This window comes from Nelumbo lutea, chromosome 1, assembly GCF_056320005.1.
Source record: "Nelumbo lutea isolate HS-2025 chromosome 1, American lotus-T2T, whole genome shotgun sequence".
Lineage (NCBI taxonomy): Eukaryota > Viridiplantae > Streptophyta > Magnoliopsida > Proteales > Nelumbonaceae > Nelumbo > Nelumbo lutea.
In genome coordinates this window covers 154,718,369-154,746,234 of record NC_142684.1, presented here as the reverse complement: position 1 = coordinate 154,746,234, position 27,866 = coordinate 154,718,369, and the positions used below count along the sequence as shown (strand labels likewise).

The 27,866-nt window shown below is 39.9% G+C and overlaps 2 protein-coding genes across 23 annotated transcripts in view; one reads left to right on the top strand and one right to left on the bottom strand.

Moving 5' to 3' along the window:
* Positions 1-973: 973 nt before the first annotated feature.
* Positions 974-20,133, top strand: LOC148878536 (3-ketoacyl-CoA thiolase 2, peroxisomal). Its single transcript, XM_088956362.1, has 14 exons — positions 974-1,308; positions 3,404-3,480; positions 3,597-3,681; positions 3,819-3,945; positions 4,052-4,150; positions 4,241-4,308; positions 4,401-4,508; positions 4,596-4,673; positions 4,762-4,894; positions 5,010-5,106; positions 5,688-5,811; positions 5,921-6,029; positions 19,433-19,516; positions 19,618-20,133. Exons 1-14 carry the CDS (start codon positions 1,225-1,227, stop codon positions 19,725-19,727), a joined length of 1,383 nt encoding a protein of 460 aa, XP_088812488.1. The 5' UTR covers positions 974-1,224; the 3' UTR covers positions 19,728-20,133.
* Positions 20,134-22,702: 2,569 nt separating this feature from the next.
* LOC148878535 (RING/U-box superfamily protein) overlaps positions 22,703-27,866 on the bottom strand; it is a 47,678-nt gene continuing 42,514 nt past the window's right edge. For 12 of the 22 annotated variants that reach the window (XM_088956189.1, XM_088956214.1, XM_088956230.1 and 9 more), the window contains 5 exons: positions 25,280-25,377; positions 24,150-24,249; positions 23,847-23,945; positions 23,605-23,753; positions 22,703-23,152 (listed from right to left, as the gene is read on the bottom strand). In XM_088956189.1, the coding sequence (XP_088812315.1) occupies positions 23,691-23,753; positions 23,847-23,945; positions 24,150-24,249; positions 25,280-25,377 (360 nt within the window). In that variant the 3' untranslated portion in view covers positions 22,703-23,152; positions 23,605-23,690. Of the gene's footprint in view, positions 23,167-23,604; positions 23,754-23,846; positions 23,946-24,149; positions 24,250-25,279; positions 25,378-27,866 lie in introns of all 22 variants that reach the window. The other 10 variants (XM_088956196.1, XM_088956240.1, XM_088956273.1 and 7 more) reach the window with 2 other exon arrangements.

Here is a 27,866-nt window from a genome sequence, read left to right as displayed (position 1 = left end):
GTTGGGTTTTTTGAAGAAGATGGGTTATGGAAGTTTGGAGGGAGGCCTTTTGAAGCGTTTCCCACAGACGACGCCAATTGATGAAGCGCGATCCGGCCGGAACGAAGGAGATGAGGAAGCTCCGGGGGGAACCCGGTGTAGCGGCTCCGAAGCTCAAGTTAGAATCCTTCAAAAGCAAGATAACACCAGATAGCGTAAAGTTTGCATACCTTCTTTGTTGGGGGCAGGGGGCTCTTATAATCACTTCACGCACTCGCTTCGAGGCCCTTGTCAGGTCGGGTATGATTACCCTTGCGCTTGTCAATTCGGCCGTCGTCCTTTCTGCTGGGACAGAACCGTCACTGCCTAACCGTCTCTCTAACTGGAGATGGTGGTGTCAATGGCGGTGGTAGGTGTCCGTTTAGAGTGCGGCCGCCAAGCGTCAGATCCCAAGTCAGTCAGGTGCGGCGCCCTCGAGCACGGACTTCCTCAGTGTCAGGCATGGTATGACTTGTTTGGTTTTGGTGCCCAGAAGGTGATGCGGAGTGGTGAGCGAGGCGAAGTCTTGAGTTCGGAGGTATCTATAGGGCAGGTCAATTCGGTGAGGTGTATCCCGAACTGTTACAAGGTAGGCCAGTTCGGCGAGGTATACCCCGAGCTGTTACAAGGTTGGCCAATTCGGCGAGGTATATCCCGAGCTGTTACAAGGTTGGCTAGTTCGGCAAGGTATATCCCGAGTTGTTACAAGGTTGGCTAGTTCGGATTACTCTGATTTTGGGCCAAGGGTGAATTTGGGCCCCCCGTAGGGACTTCGATCCGCTGGTGTCCCCTTATTCACGCCTTAGGCTTGGCTCTTTTGCCAAGCTGTTTTTTCTACCACGTGTCGTATAACTGTGAGATCGGGCCAAATCTTTCTTTTAAAACTAAGCCTTATAAGTAAGGTGAAGAGGGTAATGGATGACCTTTAATAATTTGGGAGTATTACGTAAGCACTGGCGTAGCGTCTTCCACTTCCACTTTCACGGATGATGGCGTGCATATCCAAAACAAAAACAAAAATCCTGTATTATCGTCTCTCTGATAGACTTCGATTTCGGTCTATAATCTATTAATATCACATTATAAACCGTCTATTGTCCTCAAACATTTCTACTTATAAAAGCTTGATCGGGTATGACTACATCTTTATTCGTCCGACATCGGAGCTGCGAAGGCGAGCGTTAGAGAGTAGAGAGAGAAAAAGTAATGGAGAAAGCCATTAACAGACAGAGAGTTCTTCTCGATCATCTTCGCCCTTCTTCGCAGACTCATTATCAGTCCTCCCTCTCCGTGAGTTTAATATTCAATTTGTAGGATTTTCTTTTTTCTATTGCATTTGTTTACTGTTACAATTAGGAATTTCAGCACTGTTTTAGACCGGTGCTGATGATCATGCAATTGGATTTGATTATTTTTGTGTTGGAATTGAAACTGTTTTAATTTTCTTTTTGATCATTGACTGGAAGAACTTTGTTTCATCTTTTATTTTGGTTTAATTTCGATTCGGTTACTCTGGTTATATGATGATTTTTAATCTATTTACAATATTTATGTTTTTTCTTTATGAAATCTAACTCGAGGCCTTGGACTTGTGATTCAGTACGTCAGCCTACATATAATTTAGGTGTTTCTGAACTGATCTGATATTCTAATTTCAAAATTATACGTTTTATAGTCTTTTTAGCTTTTGCTTTAACATAAGGGTTTCTTCAAGAGGAACTTGGATAGAATTTTTTTGGCCTTTTTTTTTTTTTTTTACTCTTTTTGGTGCTGATATACATGACGTGCATTCGGCCGTATGGTGGCATCTTAACGTTGTTTGGAACTAAAACACTGATCGCATAGTCGCATATGAAGTTTTCCTGTTAGTGAAATATTTTCATGGGTTCTCCACTTAGAAAGAAGATATAAATATGCAGCAAACAAGTACCTCGAAAGTGAATTAATTTACAGCAGTACCAAAACATCACATAGAACCATAGCATGGCAGAACAATGGATCTGTGAGATGGTGGGAAACAGAAAAACTTATTGGTTTTGATGATGGTTGAGGTGCAGCGATGTACGCTGTCCTTAAAACTGATTTTGCCTTCTCAAGGAACATATCCTATTGTGCAAAAGCATTCCAGCATCCCCCTCCAGGATAAAAAAGTCCTAGGCAGGACTTGGGGGTGGGGGGCAAATTGGTGTATATTAAGTGGGGATTGTAGGGAATTTTGAGGCACAGGGGTTCCACCCAAGTCTGGATCTACTGGCCACGCTCATCCAGCCGTACATCAGGAATGTAAAGTACAACTGATATTCCCGATGCGTGGTTGGGTGAACGTGGCCAGCAATGTGTTGTTCTCAACAGATCCGAACTCATTCCACCCGGGGTTCCAAGCTCCAACAAAGTGTGCACTCACAACCCAGAGACCTGTCCACTATGTATGTCCAATCTGCTCCAAAGAAACAATAGCAAGGGTTAATTACTTAAATATACCCTGAAATACTTAAGTATACCCTGTCGATTGTAAAACTATTTGGATACACCTTGTAAGATGGCCCCACATAATACCAATAGGCCATCTGTTAAGGAAATAGGGCCGTTTCATATGCCCATTAATTTTTTTATAATCCCAGTTTTACCCCTGCATATTGTCCATCCACTTCTTCAAACCATGCAACCGGAAACCCAAACATAAACAACTGGGAAAGAATTACCATGATGGGTATGGATCTCTTGGAACAAGAGCCTTCCAAACAACTTCCTACCTATTAAACAGGGACTATTGTCAATCTTCCCAATCAAAGAGGGAACATCATGTTATTGACTCTAATGCAAAAGTTTGTGATTAGAAAATCAAGGTATAAATATTGGAAAACAAAGGGTAGCTTAGGATCCATTCAGGCAACATGGAATGTAATATTAGGTCATGGAGAGTCTCTTTCCTAGACTTTATGAAAAACTCTCACAATGCAAAAGTCAAAACAAGGAAGAACTAAGCAAAGAAATAGGTCCTTTTCATAAGCAAAAAACAAATAGCATAAAAGACAAAAAATTCTCAGATGCAAAAAAATCATTACACCACAGTAATAAATTTATTAGTTTTAATAACCAAAAAAGGTAATAAATATATAAAATATCCACCAAGAAGTACTGACAGCCTGATTTTTCCTCCAATAAAAATGATGTAGGCTAAGGAAGCCAATCATATGCTATGGCATGTGAATTAAATAGCTTAACATGTACCAACCAAGAAAACAAAAAGATGCTTAAAATGTCCCATTTCCAGTTACTGAATTTGCTGCTTGTTTCTATTTGTTTTGATTTATTTTGAGTTCCTATTTCATGTTTCCGTTGTTTTCTATTTTAGCATTCTGTTTTACTATCTTTTTTTGACCAGGCCTCTGTTTGTTTGGCTGGGGATAGTGCTGCATATCACAGGACTGCTGCTTTTGGGAATGATGTAGTGATTGTGGCGTAAGTTTCTTCATTTTCTCAATTCCAATTTCCAACCTGTATTTGTTAGTGTTTCTCTTTATCTATAGTGATAGTAACCATTACTCGTGTACATTTTTGCTGCATTTCATGTTCAGTGCGTACCGTACTGCCCTTTGCAAGTCAAAGCGTGGTGGCTATAAGGATACCCACCCTGATGATCTACTTGCACCTGTTCTTAAGGTTTGTTATATTTGTTCCTTTTTTCCTGGAGTCTAGTTCTCTGATGTTTGTATTGTGATTGATGAATTTTAAGTCATCATTATTTTATTTCCCTTAGTTAAACCTCTTACCATCTCCTGTGACTGATGTTAATGAAGGCTTTGATCGAGAAAACAAATTTGAACCCTAATGAAGTTGGGGATATTATTGTTGGCACGGTCTTGGCACCGGGATCTCAAAGAGCCACTGAATGCAGGATGGCAGCATTCTATGCTGGGTTCCCTGGTATTTTTTTATTGATTTTAGTTTTTGCATGCTCCTTTCCTTCTAACCTTGTTCCTTCAGTTCTATATAACCATACCAAAGTTCCTGATCTACCCAAATCACACAGAAACTGTGCCCATTAGAACTGTCAACAGGCAATGCTCTTCTGGCCTTCAGGCAGTTGCTGATGTTGCTGCTGCAATAAAAGCTGGATTTTATGATATCGGTAAGAGCAGATCCAAATTTAAATTTACACCCATATACTGTTAGATCAACAAAGTCCCCGAGACCTCATTCTTTTTCTTTCACAATGTAGGCATTGGAGCTGGGTTGGAGTCCATGACAATAAATCCAATGGGTTGGGAGGGTTCAATTAATCCAAGAGTATGCTTTCTCTCAGATATGTCCTTCTTTTGGTGAAATGTTTTCTTTAAAAGGAACTTATATGCTTAGTTCTTTTCCTTTTGATTTTCCAGGCAAAAGACTTTCAGCCAGCAGAAGATTGCCTTCTTCCTATGGGTAATACTTCTGAAAATGTTGCACATCGTTTTGGTGTATCAAGACAGGAGCAAGACCAGGCTGCTGTGAGTTTATTACATTTATTAGTGTATTGATGCATTCCTATATGGTTATTTAAAGAAACATCATCCTCTTCAAATGTTCTTGTATAGGTTGAATCCCATAGAAAGGCTGCTGCTGCCACTGCTTCTGGTAAATTCAAAGATGAAATCATCCCTGTGGCCACCAAGGTAAAGATTTATGTTATGGAGCTAGAAAATCTGTTTGTGTGAAATTAGATTGTCTTTAGTCAGGAGCTGACTGTTTTTTTCAACAAAGATTGTGGACCCAAAAACTGGAAATGAGAAGCATGTTACAATATCTGTGGATGATGGAATAAGGCCAGACACATCATTGGCAACTTTAGCAAAGCTGAAGCCTGTATTTAAGAGGGATGGGTCTACTACTGCTGGTATCTATTAATTGCTTCCTTGCCCATCTCTTTATCGAACAATAATTTGATCAGATATACTATTATACAATGTGATTTAATTCGAAATAAGTTCTTCCAAAATGTGTGTGAGCAGGGAATTCTAGCCAAGTGAGTGATGGTGCTGGAGCAGTCCTCCTTATGAAGAGAAGTGTGGCAATGCAGAAAGGACTTCCCATTCTTGGTGTATTCAGGTGCTAACCTCCTTCAAGAAAAAAAAATGTACCTTCATCCAAATGTTCAATAGGTTGGATTTGTGTGACACTAGCTCCCCTCCACCCCATCCCAAACAAAACACATACACACAAAGAAAAAGGTCTTGGTGTATTCTGCACTTATTTGGAAGTTCTTTGTGGCATTATGTTGTTCTTTACAAATCTAGTAGATTTTTTATTTTTCATGCCAGAGCAGCAGACTTTAATTTTTCAATTTTCAAATTGCATCTATAAATGTTTATCCATAGTCAATGCATCCTTAAATGCTTATTATGCCTCAAGTTATGTTGGTTTCTCTTTGCTGAAATTCTACTTATTCTTAGCATCATCTGTAGTTGTGGTTTTTGTCTTGGTATAATTTGTTTCCTCTAATTGAATCTCTGATGATTTATTCTCAAAAAAAAAGAAAAAAGAAAAAATATGATTTGCTTAGATGTAGTGCTCTAATCTATATTTATATTAGCATGAATTTTATATTTTGACTAGAAATCAGGCATAAGAGCTGTTAAAATTTACACTGTCTGCTGTTTATATGAAGCTTTCTTGTGTTTCTCATGCAGGAGCTTTGCTGCTGTTGGAGTGGATCCTGCTGTCATGGGTGTTGGCCCAGCTGTTGCAATTCCAGCAGCCGTGAAGTCTGCCGGTCTTGAACTTGATGACATTGATCTTTTTGAAATAAATGAGGTGACAATTAACAACCTAATCTTTCTATGGTTGATACACCACATTAACAAATTGTCAATTTAACCTTCAAAAGTATTTTAACTGTTGTAATTTGTCACTCCTTATTTAGGCATTTGCATCCCAGTATGTTTATTGTTGTAAGAAGCTGGAACTTGATCCAGAAAAAGTCAATGTTAATGGAGGTGCCATGGCTATTGGACATCCTTTGGGTGCAACAGGTATTTATAACATTGCATTCAACTTGTCGCAAGTTAACGCACTATTATTTGATTGCCACACTTCACACCATTGAAAAGGCATACAAATAGAGAAGGAGAAAATGCAAGAGAAAGGCTATTCTCAACTGGTTACCTTTTTCTTCTAAGCATTTCTGTCATACTATGTTTTTCCCAGCTGGCCTAGCAGCGTATTATGTTATCATGGACTTCTTATTTTGTTAAATATTTAATCTACTGAAGTGCTGAAGCTCACAGGAGAGCTTATTTCCTTAATTTTATCATAATTTGAGTCATGCTTAAATATTTAATAACTCAGAATCTCCTCCAAACACCCATGAATCAGTCTCATTTTTTCCAATTTTTATAGAAATAGTTGCATATATCTTAGTCAGATGATCTTACATTACCGTTCTTCATTAGACAAAGCAAATAAGGATGGATATTGATTTTTCAGTGAGGTTGAACCCACCTAGGTATGTCCTGGAAATTTAACTAGATGAAGATGAATGTGCTACACAATGCAACCCTCTAGTGATGTTTTCATATGTGTCCTCTTCAAATGGGAGGAGAAAACGAAAAGGAGTTTCAGGTGGTGAATAGATGGAGGGTTCGGTTGGATATTGAAGCGAAAAGGTTTCTTATGGAAGGCGGAAAATCAAAAATAAGAATTTGCTGAAGGTAAGAGAAGGTAGAAGGGCGACATTAATCCTTCTTGAGGTAGCTGTTCACTGGTTGAAAGGCTTCATCGATGGAACACTTCAGTCCGTAGGGTGGAGGAATGTACTGGAGTTGGAAAAGAAAAAAATATGAAGTGGAACCCAGATGGAATAAAAAAGGGTGGTTCATTACCATCATAGAACATTTCGGTGACTAAAAGCAAATGGTATGTATACCGGAAAGGAAACAAGGTCAAGGATGGAAGTCATTTGCGATGGAGTTGCAGAAGTTCCTGGCTGCGACTAATCTCCTGCAAGTGGAACAAGAACAAGAACAGAGCAACAAGATGGGTACCACTGAGTCATCGTTCCAGGCATTGAAATAAAAATCAACCAGTTGCAGCAAGGCAGTAATGTTTCCAAACAGGGGACTGGAAGTCTGGGTTGAGGCTGAACTGGAGGATTGGGAGAAGAAAATGGTGGTTTCCGCCAGTAAGGATGTTCAAGACTGGAGGAAGCTGGTGAGAGTGGTAGTGTATAACTTGCAGATAGATTTGGAGGTAACCTTGGAGCCATTTGCAAATAAGAAGGCAATACTAAGCGCCGGAGATGGAGTTGACAGGGGATTTGCAGCTTTCGAGTGGGAAGAGGGGTTGATCTATGTCCAGAAATGAAAACCCTTGCGTAATGGGTGGGGCCGTTCAGAGGGAGCTTCATGCTGAGAATGTTCGGACTCCCGTTTCATATTTGGAATAGATTAGTCATAGAAAACCTGGTAAAAATGTTGGGGGGAGTGTTGGAAGATTGCAATCTACAGGATCTTCGAGCAGTGGAGGTGAAAGTTAAAGGGGTGACACCAGAATCGATTCCAAAGACATTTGAAATACTTGTTGACAATGTCTGGTACAGAGTATGGTTGGTCTCGGAGCTGGAGGTGGAGCTTTGGGGAAGAAGAACCGAGGTAGAAGGCGAAGGGGATGTGGTGGGGTCGATCCCACGTGGCAGACAGGTGTTGGCGGACCTGAAGGTGGAATGACAGTGGCCTAAGGAGGTAACTGAAAAGCGACAGCTGGAAACCAAGAGACAAGAAAGCCATTTCAAGAAAAATTTTAAAATTTTTTGAAGTGTCTCAAAGCGAGGAGGCTCAAGCATCCTTTGCTGACGTGGTCAAGAAGAGGGTTGGACCACGTAATGGCTTATCGCGGGCTGGAGGGTCTGAACCAATTGGAGGAGGGGCTGGGCTGGTTCTAGGTTCGGTCTTGGGGCCACGTGATTGTTTAAGTGAGCACGTGGCCCAGGACAAACTGAAGGGGACTATAGACTGTAGAGAACACTGATGTGGGCCCCACTGTGTTCGTAGGACAGTATGTGTAATTATTTGTTTCAGTCATGGTAGTGCCAGTTGGGGTCAGTTTGTTATTTCAGTTTTTATTTACTTTATTTGTCATGTAAGTACTAAGGGCAGATCTGTCCTTTTCTCTATGTACTAAACATAACCTATAAATACTAAGAGAGTGGTGGCAGCAGATGTGTTAGAATCTGTCCCTTCTTTCAAACCTTTGTGTTCTCCTGTTCCTCTTCTCTCTTTTCTCCTTCCTCTCACTTTTCTTCTACTTTTCTTAACCTAAAATCTATTAGGGTTCAAAGCTGATTGCAGTCTTGATCTTCTACTTAGACAAAAAAAGAGTCTATTTTCTTCCTTCTCGAAGAAGACCTGCACAGGAGACCCTATTCTGGCTTGGCGGAAAACGAAACCTCTGCAATGGGTCCCTAGATTGGTGCCTGAGCATTCAAAAGGAAGCAGCTCAATGAAAGACCGACCGAATCCCATATATGTAAGAGAAGGTGGCACGGAAAAGGGAGGGGTTGATGAGGGCTGGGTCAACTACCAACTGGAAGACCCAGATTTGGAAGAGGACTCGGATGACCAGTCCAACATAGGCTGTACGGAGGTACACCAACTTTCAGAGGCGGACTTGGCTGCAACCCTACAACGTAGTACATTGTTTTCAGAAGACATAGGGGAAGGATATAGACTGGATCGGCTTATACACCAGGAGAACAAGGGGCGAGAGTTTGGTAAGGAACTATCCATGCCTGGAATTAGAAGTTCTTGAACCAAAGCTTGACAATCGGCGAGAGTTTGGTAAGGAACTATCCATGTCTCTTCTGAAGCAAAGCAGGAACATAGCAAGGAGGGACGAACAACTGGGTGTAGAGAGGGACCACTGCAAAACGAAAGAGATAGGAAGGTTCACTCCACAGGTCTGAACCAAGGAGCTTTCCAACAACCACACCTTCCAAGATCTGATAGCTTCTAACTCCAGTGCCTCCAGTCCGCTCCAGCTAAACCAAGGTAACAGTGTCTTTTCAGTTATTGGTACTAATGGTTGCTCTGTGTCCTGTGTGCCAGATCCCGTTCCCATTTCAGAGGCTGCAGTCTGTGTAGGAGAGGGGGGGGGGCAAGTATTAGTTGTAGAGGCAGAGAGGAGTTAGAGAGGGAGGTCGAAAGAGAGAAGGAAGTAAACAATAGCCTCAGGTCCTTAGGAGACAGTGAGAATATGTTACCTGAGGGGGAGGAGAATGAATGGTTGAAAGGAAGGGATACTGAGACTAGGTTAGGGTACAACAAGGAGGAAGAAGGCACAGATGGGGACACAGGCCAGGGAGATAAAATGAAAGAATCAGAGAAAAAAGAGTTGGCAAGTGAGGATTCTATGGCATTATTTGTACAGAAACTGGGGTATAAACTTAAGGACCCAAATAAGCTGAAAGCATTCCTGGAGAAAAGGAGAGAAGAAGTCAAGGCCGAGAGGAGGAGAATGAGTGAGGTTGGAAGCAAGGTGAAGGAAGGGGCAAGTGACAAAGGCATTAAAACTAGAGGGGCTAGGAGGGGAGGAAGTAGGTGAAGGAAAAGGAGCGAGGGGTGGACATAAAAAAGAGTAATGAAAATTATAAGTTGGAATGTTAAAGGACTGGCTGACTGGGTAGTGCAAGGAAAAGAGCAGTAATAAAAGGAGTCATTCAGAAAATGGACCCCGATGTGGTACTATTACAGGAAATGAAAAGAGCAGAATTTGATACCAAATGGGCAAGGAGTGTGTGGAGGAGTAGGGGGATTAGTCGGGCGGTCCTACCATCTTGGGGATCGACAGGGGGGTGGTGACTGTGGAAAAATGAGGTAGTGGAATTTCTAGAGGAATTGGTAGGACAATTCACAGTCTCATTGAAATTTAGGCAAGTGGAAGATGGTTTAGAATAGGTATTAACCAATGTGTACAGGCCAAATGACTATAGAGGAAGAAGATTATTATGGGAGGAGTTGGCAGACATAAGGGGTTTGTGGGAAGGTTCATGGTGCCTAGGAGGTGACTTTAATGTAATAAGATTCCTGGTAGAAACAAATAGTTCTAGGCAGAGGAGCACCACAAGTATGAGGAGGTTTAACCAATTCATAGAGGCCTTTGAATTAAAAGAAATTCCACTGTCATAGAGGTGCTATACTTGGTCCAATCTCTAAACCAATCCAATTTGCTCTAAGTTGGACAGATTCCTATTTACAAATGACCTGGAAGAACATTGGGGGAATCTAAACTCTAGAGCACTCCCAAGGGTAACTTCTGACCATTGGCCTATTGTACTTTGTAAGGAGGTGTGCAGTGCAGGCCCAACTCCATTTAGATTTGAGAACATGTGGTTAGAGCATCCAGGGTTCATTAGGAAGGTTGAAGAGTGGTGGGTAGAGAGCAATCCAACAGGGGTGGTATGGAATGAGGTTTCATAAGAAGCTTCAGTATTTGAAAGGGAGAATCAAGGAATGGAATCTACTTGAATTTGGGAGATTGGAGGAAAGGAAATAGAATGCGATCACACAAATTGCAGACCTGGACAATAAAGAAGGGAGGGAAGGCCTAACTGAAGAGGACAAGGAACATAGGTGGAGCTTGAGGAAACAATTAGAAGATTATATGCTTTAGGAGGAAATAAGTTGGAGGCAGAAGTTAAGATGCAAGTGGTTAACAAAGGGGGACAGGAACACTAAATTCTTTCATGCCTTGGCTTGTGGCAGAAGGAGGAAGAATTCTATTACTAGATTGGAAATTGAAGGGAACAACATCACAAGCCAGAGAGAAATAGCAGGAGCATTTGCAGATCATTTTAGGAGCATATATAGAAGGCCACTGAATAATAGGGTATGGTTGGAGGGCTTGGATTGGCTAACACTGAAGAGAGAAGAAAGGGATTGGTTGGAGAAGAAATTTGAGTTAAAAGAAATAAAAGAGGCGGTATTTTTTATGGATAGATCAAAGGCATTGGGCCCAGATGGTTTTACGATGGCTTTCTATCAGGATTGCTGGGAGATATAAAAGAGGACACACTATTGGTATTTGATGAATTCCATACCAGAGGAGTGATTACCCTGGGACTAAACTCCACATTCACTGCTTTAGTTCCCAAGAAAAGTGAGGCAAGCCACCCAAAGGACTACAGGCCGATCAGTCTAGTTAACAACCTTTATAAGATCATCACGAAGGTGCTGTCAATTAGAATAAAAAAGGTGCTACCATCTATCATCTCGAACAATCAAGGAGCTTTTGTGAGGGGGAGACAAATAACAGATCAGATACTGGTAGCAAATGAGAGTTTAGAGGATTACAAGAGATTCGAGAGAAGAGGAGTAGTCTGCAAACTAGATCTAGAAAAGGCTCATATTGTTGATTAGTCCTTTCTATTGGAGGTGATGATGAATTTTGGGTTTGGAGATATCTGGTGCAATTGGGTGATGGGATGCATCAAGAATTGTCACTATTCTATCTTGGTGAACAGGACAGTGGTGGACTATTTCCCAGCTTTGGGGGGGATCAGACAAGGAGATCCTCTATCCCCCTTTTTGTTCACATTGGTAGCTGAAGTGCTGGGGTGTTTGATATCTAAAGCAAACTCTAGGGAGCTTATAAGAGGGTGGAGAGTTGGAAGGGACACATCTACAATTTGCAGATGATATGTGTTATGTAGGAGAGAAGAATGAAAGAAGAGAGAAGAGAGAGAGAGAGAGAGAAGAAGAGAGAACTGAGAGCTCAAAGATACTGCTGGTGGTGCAACTTTTTAATATATATACTAGGGTGACAACAACTAAAATAAAAAAAGGAGCAAAAGTACAATAGTACCCCTGCGATACTATACATAGGAGAAAATAGCATATGTTAACACTCCCCCTCAAGTTGGGACATAGATGCCAATCATGTGCCCAACTTGTCACATAAATCATGATGTCTTGAGTGGTGTAGTCCTTTTGTAAAGATGTCTGCAAGTTGATCCTCAGAGCTAACATAGGGCGTACACACTTCCCCTATGATAATTTTCTCTCTGATAAATTGCTTGTCGACTTTGATGTGTTTAGTTCTATCATGTAGCACAGAGTTGGCAACAATGTTTATGGCTGCTTTGTTATCACAGAATAGGGTCATAGGTCTGTCCACTGGAAAATCCAACTCACTCAACAAATTCTTTATCCACATAATTTCAGCAACTCCATGAGCCATTGCTCGATATTCAGCTTCAGTTCTGGATCTAGCCACCACACTTTGCTTTTTGCTTCTCTAGGTAACTAGATTTCCTCCTATGAAGGTGCAGTACCCACTAGTTGACTTTCTGTCGTTTAGGGATCCTGCCCAATCTGCATAAGTATACACTTCAACTTTCAAATGTCCATGCCTTTGAAACAACAAGCCAGCACCTAGAAACCTTTTAAGGTATCAAAGGATTCTTTCTGGTACTTCAAGATGAGTGGTCATAGGGGCATGCATGAACTGGCTAAGGACACCAACTGCATAAGCAATGTCTGGGAGGGTCATAGAAAGATATAACAATCTCCCTATAAGTCTCTGAAACTGTTTCACATCCTTGATAGGTTCACCTTGGCTGTCACCTAATTTATGGTTAGGATCAATGGGGGAATCAACTGGCTTCACTCCCATTTTTCCTTTATCCTGGAGTAAATCTAGGACATACTTCCTTTGGGAAATGAAGATACTCCTTTTTGAGCGGGCAACTTCAATTCCTAGGAAGTATCTTAGAGGACCTAGATCCTTTACTTCAAACTGTGTGGCAAGAAAGCTCTTTAACTTTTGGATTTCATCCTTTCAGTCGCCAGTGGTAATTATATCATCAACATATACTATCAAAGCAACAATTTTACCTTCTTTTCACAAACAATGTGTGATCAGATTGACATTGCTTGTATCTTTTCTGCTAAACCGCTGCATAGAATCTGCTGAACTAGGCTCTCGGTGATTGTTTTAGCCCGTATAAAGACTTCTTCAACCTGCACACCTTTTGTTCATTGCCTTGAGCCTGAAAACCAGGGGGTTGTATCATGTAAACTTCCTCTTCAAGGTCACCATTCAAGAATGCATTCTTGATATCAAGCTGATGTAGCAGTCAAGATTAGCAACAAGAGAGAATAGAACTCTAGTGGAGTTCATCTTGGCAATGGGTGCAAAAGTCTCTACATAATCAAATCCGTACACTTGTGTGAACCCCTTTGCCACTAAACGAGCTTTATACCTCTCCACCGTGCCATCAGCCCTACGTTTGACTGTGAACACCCATTTACATCCAACCGGATCCTTTCCCTTAGGAAGAGATCTACAAGTTCCCATGTGCCATTTTTATGAAGGGCATTAATTTCTTCCTTCATAGCATTTGTCCATTCAGGTATTGAAAGAGCTTCTACCACATTCTTAGGGATAGGGACACTGTCAATGGATGTGAGAAAGGCTCGAAAAGAAGGTGAAATGTTTTCATAGAAAGCAAAGTGGGAAATGGGGTGTTTAGTGGTGCACGATCTAATACCTTTCCTGTGAGCAATAGGAAGGTCAAGGTCGTTAGCAACAGAGGTATCAACTGCAATGGGGTCAGGAACATCAATGGGAACCAAGATACCTGAGTGGGTATGATCCGTCCTCGTAGAGTTTAATGGCACTGAAGGTACAGTTTCTAGATTCTCCACAACTCTTGAATTTGGTTGGCCTTTGTGACGACGGAAGAAGACACGAAAAGGAGGAGGATCAAGAAGAGGAGGGAGCTGAACTAGTTTCTTCTCATTCCTACTCTCCCCCTAAGGAGAAACAGGGAAAAAACTCACTCTCAAAGAAAGAGACATCCATGGAAACATAGAATTTTCGAGAAACAGGATCAAAACAACGGTATCCCTTCTGAGTGAAGGAGTACCCTAGGAATATGCAAGGTATAGCACGATGATCCAATTTCCCACGAGTGGGGGACAAATTTTGGACAAAGCAACAACAACCAAACACACGAGGAGGAATGGGAAGAAGGGGAGCCTTAGGAAAGAGAAGTTGATGTGGGGCTTTGCAGTCTAACCAACGAGAGGGCATACGGTTGATGAGGTAGGTAGCACAGAGGACAGCCTCAAGCCAAAAGCGTTTTGGGACATTCATATGGAGTAGTAAACCCTAGGCCACTTAATGGAGGTGTCGGTTCTTTCTTTCAGCAACACCATTTTATTGTGGTGTTCGGGCACAAGAGCTACAGTGAAGCGAACCACATGACGCAAAAAATTCCATGAGATCACTATGAAAATACTCTGTGGCATTATCTGACTGAAAAATTTGGATTTCAGTTTGAAATTCGGTGAAAACCATCCGCTGAAAATCTTGGATAATTTTGGGTACTTCATCCCTGGTTTGCATGGGATATACCCATGTATATCTAGAATAATCATTGATAATGGTAATAAAATACTTGTAGCCACTCTCAGATGGTAAAGTAATAGGGCCCCACACATCAGAATGAACAATGTGAAAAGGAAATTCATATTTATTATTTTTTGAAAGAAAATGAGTTCTACACTGCTTACTCAATTGACAAGTTTGACAAGAGAAATCTGAAATGAACATTGACTTAAACAATTCTAGAAACACCACTTTCAAAAACTCAAAAGATAAATGACCAAGACGACAATGCCATAAATAAACTTGACTCTTACAGGATTGACTCTTAGACTCTGTGACTTGAAGACAAGCCTTATTCTCCATCTTGTAAAGTCCATCAACCATACATCTTCTACCAATCGTTCTGCCCGAGGTCAGGTCCTGGATCACACAGTAAGAAGGGAAAAAGGTCATTGGGCAGTTTAAGGAATTAGTAATACTACTAACAGAGAACAAATTAATGGGAAATTTCGAAACATGTAAAGCATCAGAGAGGGTAAGGCCGAGAGGGAGAGAAATGGTTCCTTGACCAGCTATGGTAGTATATGATCCATCAGCTAGTCTCACATTGTCTCTTCTAGAAAGAAGGTGATAGGTTTGAAAGTAAGAGGATGTACCAATCATGTGTTTTGACGCTCCAAAATCAATGATCCAGGGAGTGTCAGGGTTATGAGAAGCAACTTGGAAAGTTGTGGCAGAGTTACCTGATGTAGACACAAATGAAGTTGAGGGAGGAGCATCCATCTGGCAAATTGCTCTACCATTGAGCTCGAAATGGTCACGAAAGGAATTTATAATATCCTCCCTTGGGTCAAATCTAGATGAATGTGTCTAAGTCACAGTATGAATGGGGGGCTGATTCTCCTGAGTAGCCATGTTTGCCATAGTGTGTTTTCTTGTTCCTTGCTGTCCTGACTTTTTATTCATATCTGAACCTTGCTTCTTATTAAGATCGTGAGCCCATTTCGGCTTCCCATGAAGATCTCAACATGTGCATTGGGTGTGTCGGGGTTTTTGGCAATGAGTACACCACAATTTGTCCTTGTCATCCATCTTTTTCTGAAGATCTCCCTTCCTATAAGTATTTCCCCCACCGGTAGTAGCACTCCCTTTCGCTGCCAACACAACTACATCTCCTCCAGAATTGTTCATCAAATTCCTTATGCTTTCTTCTGATTGTACAAGAGTATAAACTTCCTGAACTGATGGAAGATCCTTGCTACCTAGGATTTGAACTCTGATAGATCCATATGTAGGGTTCAAACCATGTAAGAAAGCAAGCACTCTCTGCTGGGAGACGAGTTTTTTGTACAGTTTTGCATCTTCATCATACTTCCAGTCCACACTCTGATAATGATCTAACTCCTTCCAGACAGAGGTCAAGTCTGAGTAGTACACAGATAGACACCTCTCCCCCTGTATACAAGTAGACGATTCTGCCTGTAGTTGGTAGATTTTTGCATAGTGTCGCAGTTCCAAATATGTTGATTTTGCTTGTTCCCAGATTTCATTTGCCGTTTCAACCCACATGAAATTCCTTATTATTTGAGGTTGCATAGAAACTAAAAGCCAGGACATGACCATGCTGTTTTCCTGGTTCCATCTGTCATATTCAGCACTCCCAGAATGTGGTTCTTTGATTCTCCCATTAATATAACATATATTTCCCCTTGCAGTGATGTACAACTTGATCCCTCTTGACCATTCTAAATAATTTAAACCATCAAAAGGGATAACAGCCATGGGAAAGGATAGGTCTACACCCCCACTCATTCCATTCAGCATTGTGGAAACACCGGATGTAGCAGAATCTTCACCACTCATGATTTCAGATTCAAAAAACAACTCTTAAATGGGGTACACAGCCTTAAAGTGTTGTTACAGGTGCTGTTACAGCATTAACAGGTCATCACTTGACTTACAAGTTCAATACAGGTGTTGCCACAGTGCATACATGTCATCTCTTGACATACGCATCAACAGGACTACTGTTACAGCAAGTACTGGTCACTTTCTAACCTTCAGTTCATCATAAAAGCTAATGTTGCAGCACACAAGAGGTAATGATCACTTTCTGACCCACAGTTCACCGTAAAAGCTGCTGTTGCAGCACACAAAAAAGGTCCTCACGACCTACAATTTCTCAGGGATCAGTCGACCCCACAAAAAAGGAAAGAAAGAGGTGCTGATCACCTCACATCCAATCGACAGACCTAGTACAGGTTCTGCCTTGGCACACGACCAAAAATTAAGGTAAGAGAGAGAGAGGTTACTTCAATGTGTGAGATCTTCAATCAGCCGAACAACAGATGAGGGCGGCAGATCTGGAAGTGCGAAGAAGAAAAAGGACTGTTCGCTCGACTTCTCCTTTCAGATCTGGTAGTCTTGCTCTGATACCATGTTATGCAGGAGAGATGAATGAAAGAAGAGAGAAAAGAGAGAGAAGAAGAGAAAATTGAGAGCTCAAAGATATTGCTGGCGGCGCAACTTTTTAATATATATACTAGGGCGACATCAACTAAAATAAAAAAGGAGCAAAAGTACAATAGTACCCTTGCGGTACTATACATAGGAGAAAATAATAGCTGTTAACAATACAATTCTATTTTGCGAAGGTGGGGATGTCAATTGGATTAAAATTTTGAAACTCTCTATACAACTCTGAACACATGTCAAATCTTAGGGTGAATTTTGAAAAAAGTTGTATAGTTGGAGTCAATATGGGGGAAGGGGAGATGGGGGAGTTTGCAAATATTTTGGGATGTGCAGTGTCTAATTGGTCGTTAAACTACTTAGGCCTACCTTTGGGAGATAATCCTCAAAGAGATGATTTATGGGCCCCTGTTGTGGAGAGATTTGAAAAGAGACTGGCCAACTGGAAAAGAAATTATTTGTCCCTTGGAGGGAGAATCACCCTAATTAGGTCTACGTTGGCTAACCTTCCTGTATATTTTCTGTCAGTTTTTAAGATATCGGTGAAGGTGGCTAATAGGTTGGAAAAGATAATGAGGGATTTTCTGTGGGAGATGGGGGAGGAGAAGAGGGACCATAGGGTCAAATGGGAGGTGGTTTGTAGTGCTAAAGAGGGAGGAGGGTTGGGTATTGGTAATATCAGGACTAGGAACCTGTCACTACTAGAAAAATGGTTATGGAGATTCTCACTGGAGAAAGATAGGTTGTGGGTTAAGGTGGTGGGAAGTATACATGGACTGGCAGATAATGGTTGGGGTTTAGGAATTTTAGCAAGGGCCACAAGAGCTTCCCCTCGGAGAGCCATTCAAGCGATCTTGCCTTTATTCTCTCCATGGATCAGGTATGACTTGCATTCTGGTACCCTTGTCAAATTCTGGGAACAAGTCTGGGTTGGGGACTTCCCTCTGAAAGATCAATTTCCAGGCCTTTTTGCTTTGTCCTCCCTCAAGAATGAACCAATTTCTTCCTTTATTGCTCCTAATTTACCCTCTGGGTTTGGTTGGAACCTAAGCTTGAGAAGAGGTGTTAGGGACACAGAGATTGTCTGTACCATAGCCTTACTTTCTATCCTTGAAGGGGTCTTTATTGATCCATCTAAAGCAGATTACAGAATCTGGACACTCACTCCCTCAGGCTCTCATACTTGTGCCTCCTTTTTCAAAGCACTATTACCCTCTTATCCCGCTGGCTTTTCTTTTCTTATTAAAGAAGTGTGGTGTTGACCTATACCTCCTAAGGTTGGGAGTTTTTGTTGAGAAGCCTTCCTGGGAAGAGTTAATACAAGGGATCTACTCCAAAGGAAAAGACCCAACAGCTATTTGTCTCCTCATTGGTGTGTTCTCTGTAAGTCTGACGGTGAGTCCGAATATCACTTGCTAATTTTTTGTGTTAAAGCTATTTGGGTATGGTTTACTTCTTTGTTTGGATGCAAGTGGACCCCCTCCCCCTTTGAGTGTTCAAAGCTTGTTTTCTTCCATGCCTAATTGGCCAACTAAAAGGGCTAAAATCATGTGGAGGTGTGGTAGATCTGCAGTATATTGGACAGTGTGGGAGGAGAGGAACTCAAGGATCTCTCAAGAAAAGAGAGAGGTATGGAAGAAATTATAGAGAGCATTCACATTATAATGATGGTCGAGAACACTGGAGCTGTTCAGAGTGTTTTCAGTTGATGAGTTGTTAAGGAATTGGAAGGAAATTGCAGATTCAGGCCTATGTAGAAAGTTATTAAAAGCTTGCTGGAGTCCACCTATTGGATTCACCTAACTGAATTTTGATGGTAGCAGCATACCAGGGCCTTCGGGAATTGGAGGTGTGATAAGGGATGGAACAGGGAACGTGTTAGCCATGTACTCTGAGCCGATTGGGGTGGGAGATTCATTGAGGACTGAGATTCTTGGAGCTATTGAAGGAATTCAAAGGGTCAAGGAAATGAAGATCAAAAGGTGGTTATAGAAGGTGATTCTGCAATGGTGGTGAAATGGCTAACAGAGGACAGTGCTATGGTGTGGAAATACAGCAATGAAAAGAGGAAATACAAATGGTTAACCAGGGACATGGAAATTCAATGTAATTGGATAAAGAGAAGTGCAAATGCATTGGCTGATGGTCTAGCTAGGCAAGGGGTAAATAGAGACACATTATTCTGGGCTGTTTTGTAATCACTACAACATCAGAAAGTTCTTGGGTAACTGGAGTTAAGACCTTTTAGCTCCATCCCGTTGTAATCATGTTTTTATCAATAATAAAATTTCATTGTTACTGATAAAAAAAAAACATTACCGTTCTTCATTGATTGGTAATCGCTCTTGGATATTCGGAGTTTTAAGTGGAAGTTTAAATTATACTACATTATCTTTTACACCATTTAACAAACATGGAAATAAAATTGTGCATGTGGGCATCACGGGAAGTCTGTATTTATTTAGACACAAAGCATCAATTGACATGATTTTCCTTCAGCTTTCAGTGAAGGGTGTGTGCAAACCAATATAAATTGCATTGATAATAAAACTTGTTAAGCATGATTTATATTTTACAGGTGCCCGCTGCGTTGCCACCCTATTGCATGAGATGAAACGCCGTGGCAAGGACTGCCGCTTTGGAGTTATTTCTATGTGCATTGGTTGGTGTTTTTTTCCCCCTCTTTGAATGTTCTACCCTGGAACTATTAAAGCCAGCTGACAATTTACAACTGAAAGCCCAAACGTTTGTTGTTCTTTGCAGGAACTGGAATGGGTGCTGCAGCTGTTTTTGAAAGAGGGGACTGTGTTGATTCCTTGTGCAATGCCCGGCAGGTTGGAACCAACAATTTGCTGTCCAAAGATGTTCTATAGATGATCTTCATCCATCTTGGTACGTGGAAAACCCAATAAATAAAGCAGTGTAGAGTGGGAGACATCTGCAGGTCCACTTTAATGGCTCTGCATGTGGAAGCTGCTGCTTCTGTTTTAATTTTATCAGGATTGTTTGTTAGTCGGTCTTTTAGTATTATCTCAATCAATTTCAAATTAAAGGCTGCTTGATAATTATACACCACACTTTCTTTTGCTCTGTGCTTTCCTTTGACAGCTTAAATCAGTGTCCTAGGCTAGGCTTGTGTAAATGGTATCGGAAAATCCGAAATTCGAATCCGTTATATATCTGAATGATTAAATTTTATACCTTTTAACAAAAAGTTGTCTTATTTCGTACAAAAGACAACAGTTGATATATAAATTGATTTCTACTTTCTGTTGTTTATCTCTTATTTTATTATACCTCTCTTGGCCTCATCCTCCCGTCTCTGCAATTTCTCTTTCATGGGGGAAAAAAATCAGAGCTAGCGTGGAGAGAAGGGAGAGAGCACCAGGCCATGGTGTTCAGACTTGCGATATTTGAACATCGGCTTTGGCTGGCTGGACCGCTGGAGCCGTTCAAGTTCACTTGTTGTCCATGCTCTTTCTCTATCTTCTTTTATTTGTTCTAGATTTTTAGGTTTTAAGTTTCTCTTCTTTTTTATACTTTTTTGAGCTTTTTGTTTCTTGTTCACACAGGTCTGAGCAGTTGAAGGGTTTCTTATTGCTCAATTTGATTTCTAAAGTTGGGGTTTTCAATGTTTATAAAATTGTTCAAATTCGAACCAGGTTGAATATCCAATTCTTTAATTGAATTCAAATTCAATTTGTAGTTTTGCATATTTGACAGACATTTAATTGATTTCAAATCACCCACCCTTCAATCATAATCAAATATGAATATGGTTTGATTTTATCGGAATTCATTCCATTATAGGCCTAAATAATACCCTATAATGACAGCAATTGGATATATTGGACTGTCATCATAACATTGGATAGGGCGTATCGTTTCCAATATTACAATTCTGCTCCAAACAATCACTAGTTGGACTGCAAATTCTTTTTTGAAACTATAGGCTCAGTTTGGAAAGAGTATAAAATACAAATATGATAGTTTTTTACTGTTGCTAAAACTTTCATATTAGTTTGATAATTGCAATTACCGCCCTTGAACTTTTTAACACAGTTGCAAATAAACCTCTTCTATTAGAATTCTCAAACAAGCATTGTTTTAAAATAAGCCTTGAGGCAAGGTGAACAAATTTTTGCTTCAAGGCGTAAATCTCACATCTTTGATGTTAAGCCCCTGAATATTGAATAGATGGAGGTCCCTAAAACCACTCACTTTTTTCTCAGCAACCCTCTTCCAACTCACCCACCTTATCCTCTTCTCCACCTTCTGCCCCAGAAGAACACAGCAATCTTGGAGACTTTAAAACGAGATATCATGAATCCCCAACCCAATGTTCTTGCAAACCTGTTTCCAATCCTTCAACTTAGCTTTAGTGTGCTCCACCAGACTTGCAAAGGTATCCCCATTTAATTTACGTTTCAGTGCCTGTTTGATTTCACTTTCAACAAGTACTTTTTTTATAAGTCTTAAAAAAAATGTTGGGACCACACATTAAGTGGAAAATAAGCACTTGTGAGTGTTTGGTAAAAAAGTATCGAAAAAAACTTATTTGATAAAGAATTACTTATCTAAAAAGGCCACTTGAGAGTTGCTTTTTTTTTTAAATACCTGTTACTAAGTAGACTTGCAAAAATTTTGGGACTAAAAAGTCCCTATTTATTTTCATAAATACCCAAAATACCCCTTCTCCTTAAATTCCTCACTCGAATAGGGTCAAGCATACTAATGACAACACCTTCCTTTTGGATTGTATATATATATGAGTAAAGTGAGGGATAAAATTGTCATGTATCAATGTAACACTTATGGGAAAAATAGCTTACCAAACATCCCCACCCCAATAAGTGCTTAAAAAGATAATAAGTGATTTAGCAAGTGGGTCAATAAACAGCCTTAAGTGGTTAAAATAATTACTTCTAAAAAGTACTTGCGAACAAATACTTTTAACAACCACTTAATCATCAAATAGGGCCTCAAATACCTTTTAGTTTCAAGAATCCCCAATGTTGTACACATCTTCCGGCCCAACCTCCCATTCCCAAGAATATTTGAACTAAAGACGCCTCTCACTGAACTTCAATACAGAATATTCTTAATGTTCATGCAATTTCAAAAGATAACAAACAATCATATATGGGATAATGGTAGCAGGTGAGAAAGCATAGGGGCTCGCTTGTCGATCTTCAATCCCCGGATCACCCCGACATCAATCGCCTTGAGTAAATAGGGAAGATAACGCTTGCATTGCTAAGACAGAGGGCCTCTTTGCAATCGCTGTCACAAATATGCATTGCATTTTCAGCCGATGAGTTCCCGCTGGTGCAAGCCCAAGCAGAGCAACGCCATAGGCTGGATACACTAATTATGTATGTGCATTCGGTCCAACCTCTCTGAACTTGCAGTTGCAGACAGAAAAAATAAAATAAAATGTTCATTACAACGGTTATTGGAATTTCATTCAGATGATATTATAGTCTGCACTTACCAAGGTTGTCTGCTAGAGTTTGTCAATGCCCAGGAAAACTCTACCAGACAACCTGGGTTCGCTATGCCCAACCAACTGAAATTCAAAATTGAAAAAGAAATACTCTAGTTCAAGTGTTCTCAAACTCGGTATATTAGTTCAAACACCCAAGTAAACCAGGTGAACCCGACTTTAGATCACTGACTATTTATCGAATTTTGGGAATTGACTTACAACGAGCTTCAGATCTGTCGCAATCATGCATGACTAAATATATTTTTTTAATCATCAAGGCTTGTAAAAGTACAAATATATACAAAATAATACAAAATACACAGATTTGCACTGCACATATTTGTATTTGTACTCTTCAAATTGAACCTAAAAGAAGATATTTATTGAGATAGAAAGGGTCTCTTTACATCATGGAGTAGCCTCGGCTACCCCTTGTTTTGCCAACTAATCAGCTAGATTGTTGGCTGACCTTGGCACCCACTGAATTAATAGCTGCAGGTCTTTTGACAACTTACTAAATTTTTTGATCATGCATGGCTAAATTTTATATCAAATTGGCATTGTTGATGCAACACAATTCTCAATTTAAGAGACTATTCCTCTAATTAACAATTTTTTTAATAATAATAAATGGGAACACAAGTAACTTCAATAAATCTACCAAGCAAAATCATCTTCGTAATCTGAAGCACATCTGTCAACTTAGTGAACCAATGCCTTGATTAATTGAGTCAAATCTGGGAAATTTGATTCACCAGGTACTGTGACGTGGGGCCTGATTGAATGCATAGTGGATCAGTCAACTTTCATCTGGATATAATGCACTGAATATGAGTTATTGGATGCAAACAGTGTAAAAATCATTGTTCTCTTAAGGAACAGGAAGCAAAGTAGAAACTACAAGCATCGTAGAAACAAAAAATAGAAAAAAACAAATACTAGAAAACTGGATATCAGTAGATGATATCATCTAAAAGACACAATGGTAGGCAGATAATTGGAGAGGAGGGCCCCTCATATCCCCCCCCCCCACACACACACACAAAAAAAAAAAAAAACAATGTAAAGGGTTTCCTTCAAAGCCTTTTCTTTCCACCCACTATCCCTATTAGTACCATTTAAGAAAACAATTTTTGATGTACGAGTAATTCAGTATAACTTGAACTGAAAACGAGAAAAACAAAAACAAAACAAAATTATATGGCCCAATTTTGATGTCCATTTCAACAAATTTCAGGTAGAATGCATGGATTTGTGATTACCTACAAAACCAAAAATGTTACTACTTGCAACCTCAATATAACCTGCTGCAATGCACTAGCATGAAGGACTCAAATATACGTGCATATCAAGTGATAGAGGACTTGCAAACTGGACATAATGTTTTCCTTCTCAGCCAAGGATCAATACACTGTCATTACAAAGCAAAAAGATTAGCTGTTGCATGATTGTCCTCAATTTAGGAAAAGAACATTCAAGTTATAAAGGGCAAGGGAGTTTTTACATCTTTGTGAAATTTGTGCAAGCAGGGAAGATGGCGAATTTTATCTCCAGTTTTTGGGGTCTCAAGACAGATTGCACAAGCTTCTTCTAAGTTATCAGTCTGCATGCAACAAGGAGGGTGGGGCAACAATCAATAGAAAGCAACCCTTCTGCACAATCTTAAAATGCAGCCCCCCTCCCCTAAAGTATTGATCAATAGAAAGGAAGTCGATAGAACAGTTAGAAGCCATGTACACCAAGGAACTATATAGTAGGGATATACAAATATACAAGTTCTACAAATTTATAAAAGTAATATATATACCTGGACGGTTGACTGTGGCAGGCCAGTAATCTGACTGAGAGATGCACCACCATGTTGATGATTGTTCTCATCAAGAGCCAATAACATCTCATAATCATTTCTGCAGAAACAGAAAACACAGAAGCACCATTTAAAACCAAACCAACTTGTTAGTATCACTGTATTTTCTGAATTGTGCTTGGTCAACTTTTATATCTTTGCTTTGGTCTAGTTGCACCTTCTTGGGACTTTCTAGGTATGTCCACACTGATGTCTTAAAACTAGACAATGCCAGTGAATTCAACCTAAATATTCAGTGTTCAACCTGGTTCAAACATCCAGCTGCACAGTTCTACTATATGGACCACAGCAATTGGTTTATTCTTCTTTGGTATATGATCATTTGCTTTGGTCTAGTTGCACTTTCTTGGGACTTTCTAGGCATGTCCACACAGATGTCTTAAAACTAGACAATGCCAGTGAATTCAACCTAAATATTCAGTGTTCAACCTGGTTCAAACATCCAGCTGCACAGTTCTACTACATGGACCACAGCGATTGGTTTATTCTTTTTTGATATATGATCATTATGATGGATTCCTATTGGATTGTTATTGATCAACATGATGGAGCAATTGAGAACAGACACCCAGAACCAAGTAACTTGGATTTTCATGTCATCAGGATACCATATTAGAAAAGATATATAAGTTTCAGGATACCATATTAGGAAAGATATATAAGTTCCAAGATCTGAAACCAAGATTTATATCATGTTTGATTCTTGAAATGAATCATGAATTCATCAGATTTTACTATAACTTTAAGTTACAGATACATCTAGAGGTAAAGTTAAACCGCATTACTGATAGAAATATTAGTGGACTTGTTATAGTCACTGCATTTTATCTTCAAAGTCTCTCCTCAGATGTATGGTCAAGTAAAATCTTTACCAATCATCAAATTTTCCTCTTGTTTTTAAGTTTGCTGATCATGGACATTATTATACATTTCTACTAGTTCAACAAACTACAACCTCACATTAATAATCCAACTTTCAATGAAGTGTAAAATCTCCCTACTACCTCAAACCACAAATTCAGAGTAATCTAAAAATTTAGATTTAATAAACAAGCACAATAAAATCTTACTCATTGAAATCACGTTGAACTTGAAGGAAGTGACTAGCTACTCCCATGTCATTGCCGTTGCCAACCCTAGCTTCCAGTACTTCCAATATATGAATTCTCTGCATGATAAAGCATGCTCAAAAAGTCATGCATAGACAATAAAAGAACCAAAAACTACCAAACAACATCAGAAAGGCAAAAAGAAGCAGAAAACTGAAAGGAAGGCTGAAGACAATATCCTGTAATAATAGAAGAAACAATTCCATCTAGAAAATGTTATAGCAACTGTAACACAAAAAATGATATAGCAAGATAAAAGCTAAGTACCAAAGAAATAAACAAATCCTCATCTAATTTTCTGGCCTAGAAGAACAAAAGTGTGATAATTTTTTTGGTAATAAATAAAAAGGAAAAATTTGTTAATAAAAGGAAAAGTTACAGCAATCAGGGTGATGAGGGATCACCATCTCTTATACTCAAAAAACCCAAACAAGGAGACCACAGAGGAAAAAAAAAAAAAGATGCAGACAGTCACTACTTGGAATCCAACTCAAGAGAAAACCAAAAACTAATAATCGTCTATGAAAATCCCTTCAAACTCTGGAAAAAAAGCAACCAATCTATTCTCCTTTTCTCACAAAAAAGAGTGAATGCCTCTCTTCTTCAATGACTGAAATCAGGAGCCCATTGATGTTTTCAATCACAATTTCCAAAATATGGCAAAAGGAACACATAGCTCCAGACCCTCCAAGCCTTAAAATTCCTTTCGAAGTAGGCCAACGAGCAAGATTGTCTCCAGAAGATCATGGATTCAACAAAGTAGAACTGAAACAGCCCAAAAATTTCCCCAAAAGAGCTTTGAAATAGAGCAACCACAATATAAATGCATCCAATCTCCTGCACATCTTGGACAAATCAAGGACTTTCAGCATTCATTGAGTATAGTAGCTCTTGTCAACACTCTTGGCTAAATAGAGAAAAGAACAAGGATAATCTTAGAGGTGTTAAGAATAAATGACCCCCACCTCAAAGAGTCTATTATATATTAAACTATATGTACAATTACAAGAATGCCCATATAGGGCTGAAAGAGAAAAGAAGAATAAGATGTATAAGCAATATACAACAGGGACTATAATAATAAGATTCATCAAGTTATAGAGTCTCCACACTCCCCCTCAAACTGATGCCTAGACATAAGCATCAGTTTGTCTATAAGAAAGAGATGTTGAACTCTAGTCATAGCTTTGGTGAAGATATCAGCAATTTGCATGTTCGAGGCTACATGAGGAAGCGATATAGACCCAATAGTGAAAAGATCTCAGATAAAGGTGCAATCCACCTCAATGTGCTTGGTCCTCTCATGGAAGACAAGGTTAGATGCAATCTTGATAACACTTGTATTGTCTGCATAGAGAGGAATAGGAGTAGGAAGCTGAATGCCAAGATCCATAAAGGGAGATAGTAACCAAACAATCTCACTACAAATCGAAGAAATGGATCTATACTCTACTTCAATGGAAGACTTGGAGATTGTTTATTGTTTCTTACACTTCCAAAAAATGAGTGGATCACCCATAAAAACACACCATCCAGAAGTGAACCTACGAGTGTTTAGACAACCAACCCAATCCGCATCAACATATGCTCTCAACTGAATAGGAGAGGAGGAGAACAGTCCCTAAGAAGTTGTGCCTCTAACATATCGAATGATGCGATGAGCAACAGTCATATGAGGCTGACGAGGAGCAGAAACAAATTGACTAACAACCTGAACAACATGAGAAATATTAGGCCAAGTCATAGTGAGATAAATGAGGGACCCCACAAGCTGGAAATACAAGGCAACATCGGGATGTAATGGACCTTCAGATTTAAATAGCTTAAGGTTTAGCTCCATAGGTGTATCAACCTGCTTTTCATCATTAAGACCAGCAAGTTTAATAAGGTTAGAGGCATACTTCTGCTAACAATCAAAATAGCCTCAATCACTACGATGTACTTTCAGTCCTAGGAAATAGGTGAGAGGGCCCAAGTCCTTCATGTGAAAGGAATTATGCCGTCGCCTATCAAAGAGAGAGTGATCAAAAGAACTTTGGCTATATCCAACAAAAACTACAACATTGTGAAAGCATTCAAACCATGCCCGAGGAGCTTGCAGTATCCAGGGGGAGGCTTCATGTAAACCATCTCCTTCAACTAACCATAAAGGCATTCTTCACATCGAGTTGGCATATGGTCCAAGACTAAGTGGCAGACACTGCTAAAAGAACATGGACTATGGTGATCTTAGCAACAAGAGCAAAGGTTTCTTCATAGTCAATGCCATACTCCTAACTATATCTCTGGGCAACTAAACGTGCCTTGTATCAATCAAGAGATCCATCAGACTTCAGCTTGATGTTGTAAACCCAACGACTCCCAACAATGGATGCATCTGGAAGAGCATGCACAAGGTCCCAAGTGTCATTCTCATGTAAAGCATGAATCTCTGCATCCATGGCTTCCTACCAATGAATCCTGCTATTAGCTTCCTGATAGGAGCGAGGAACATCTGTGGAGGATAGGACAACAGACAAAGAGCTATGGTTTAAAGGAAAACCATAGT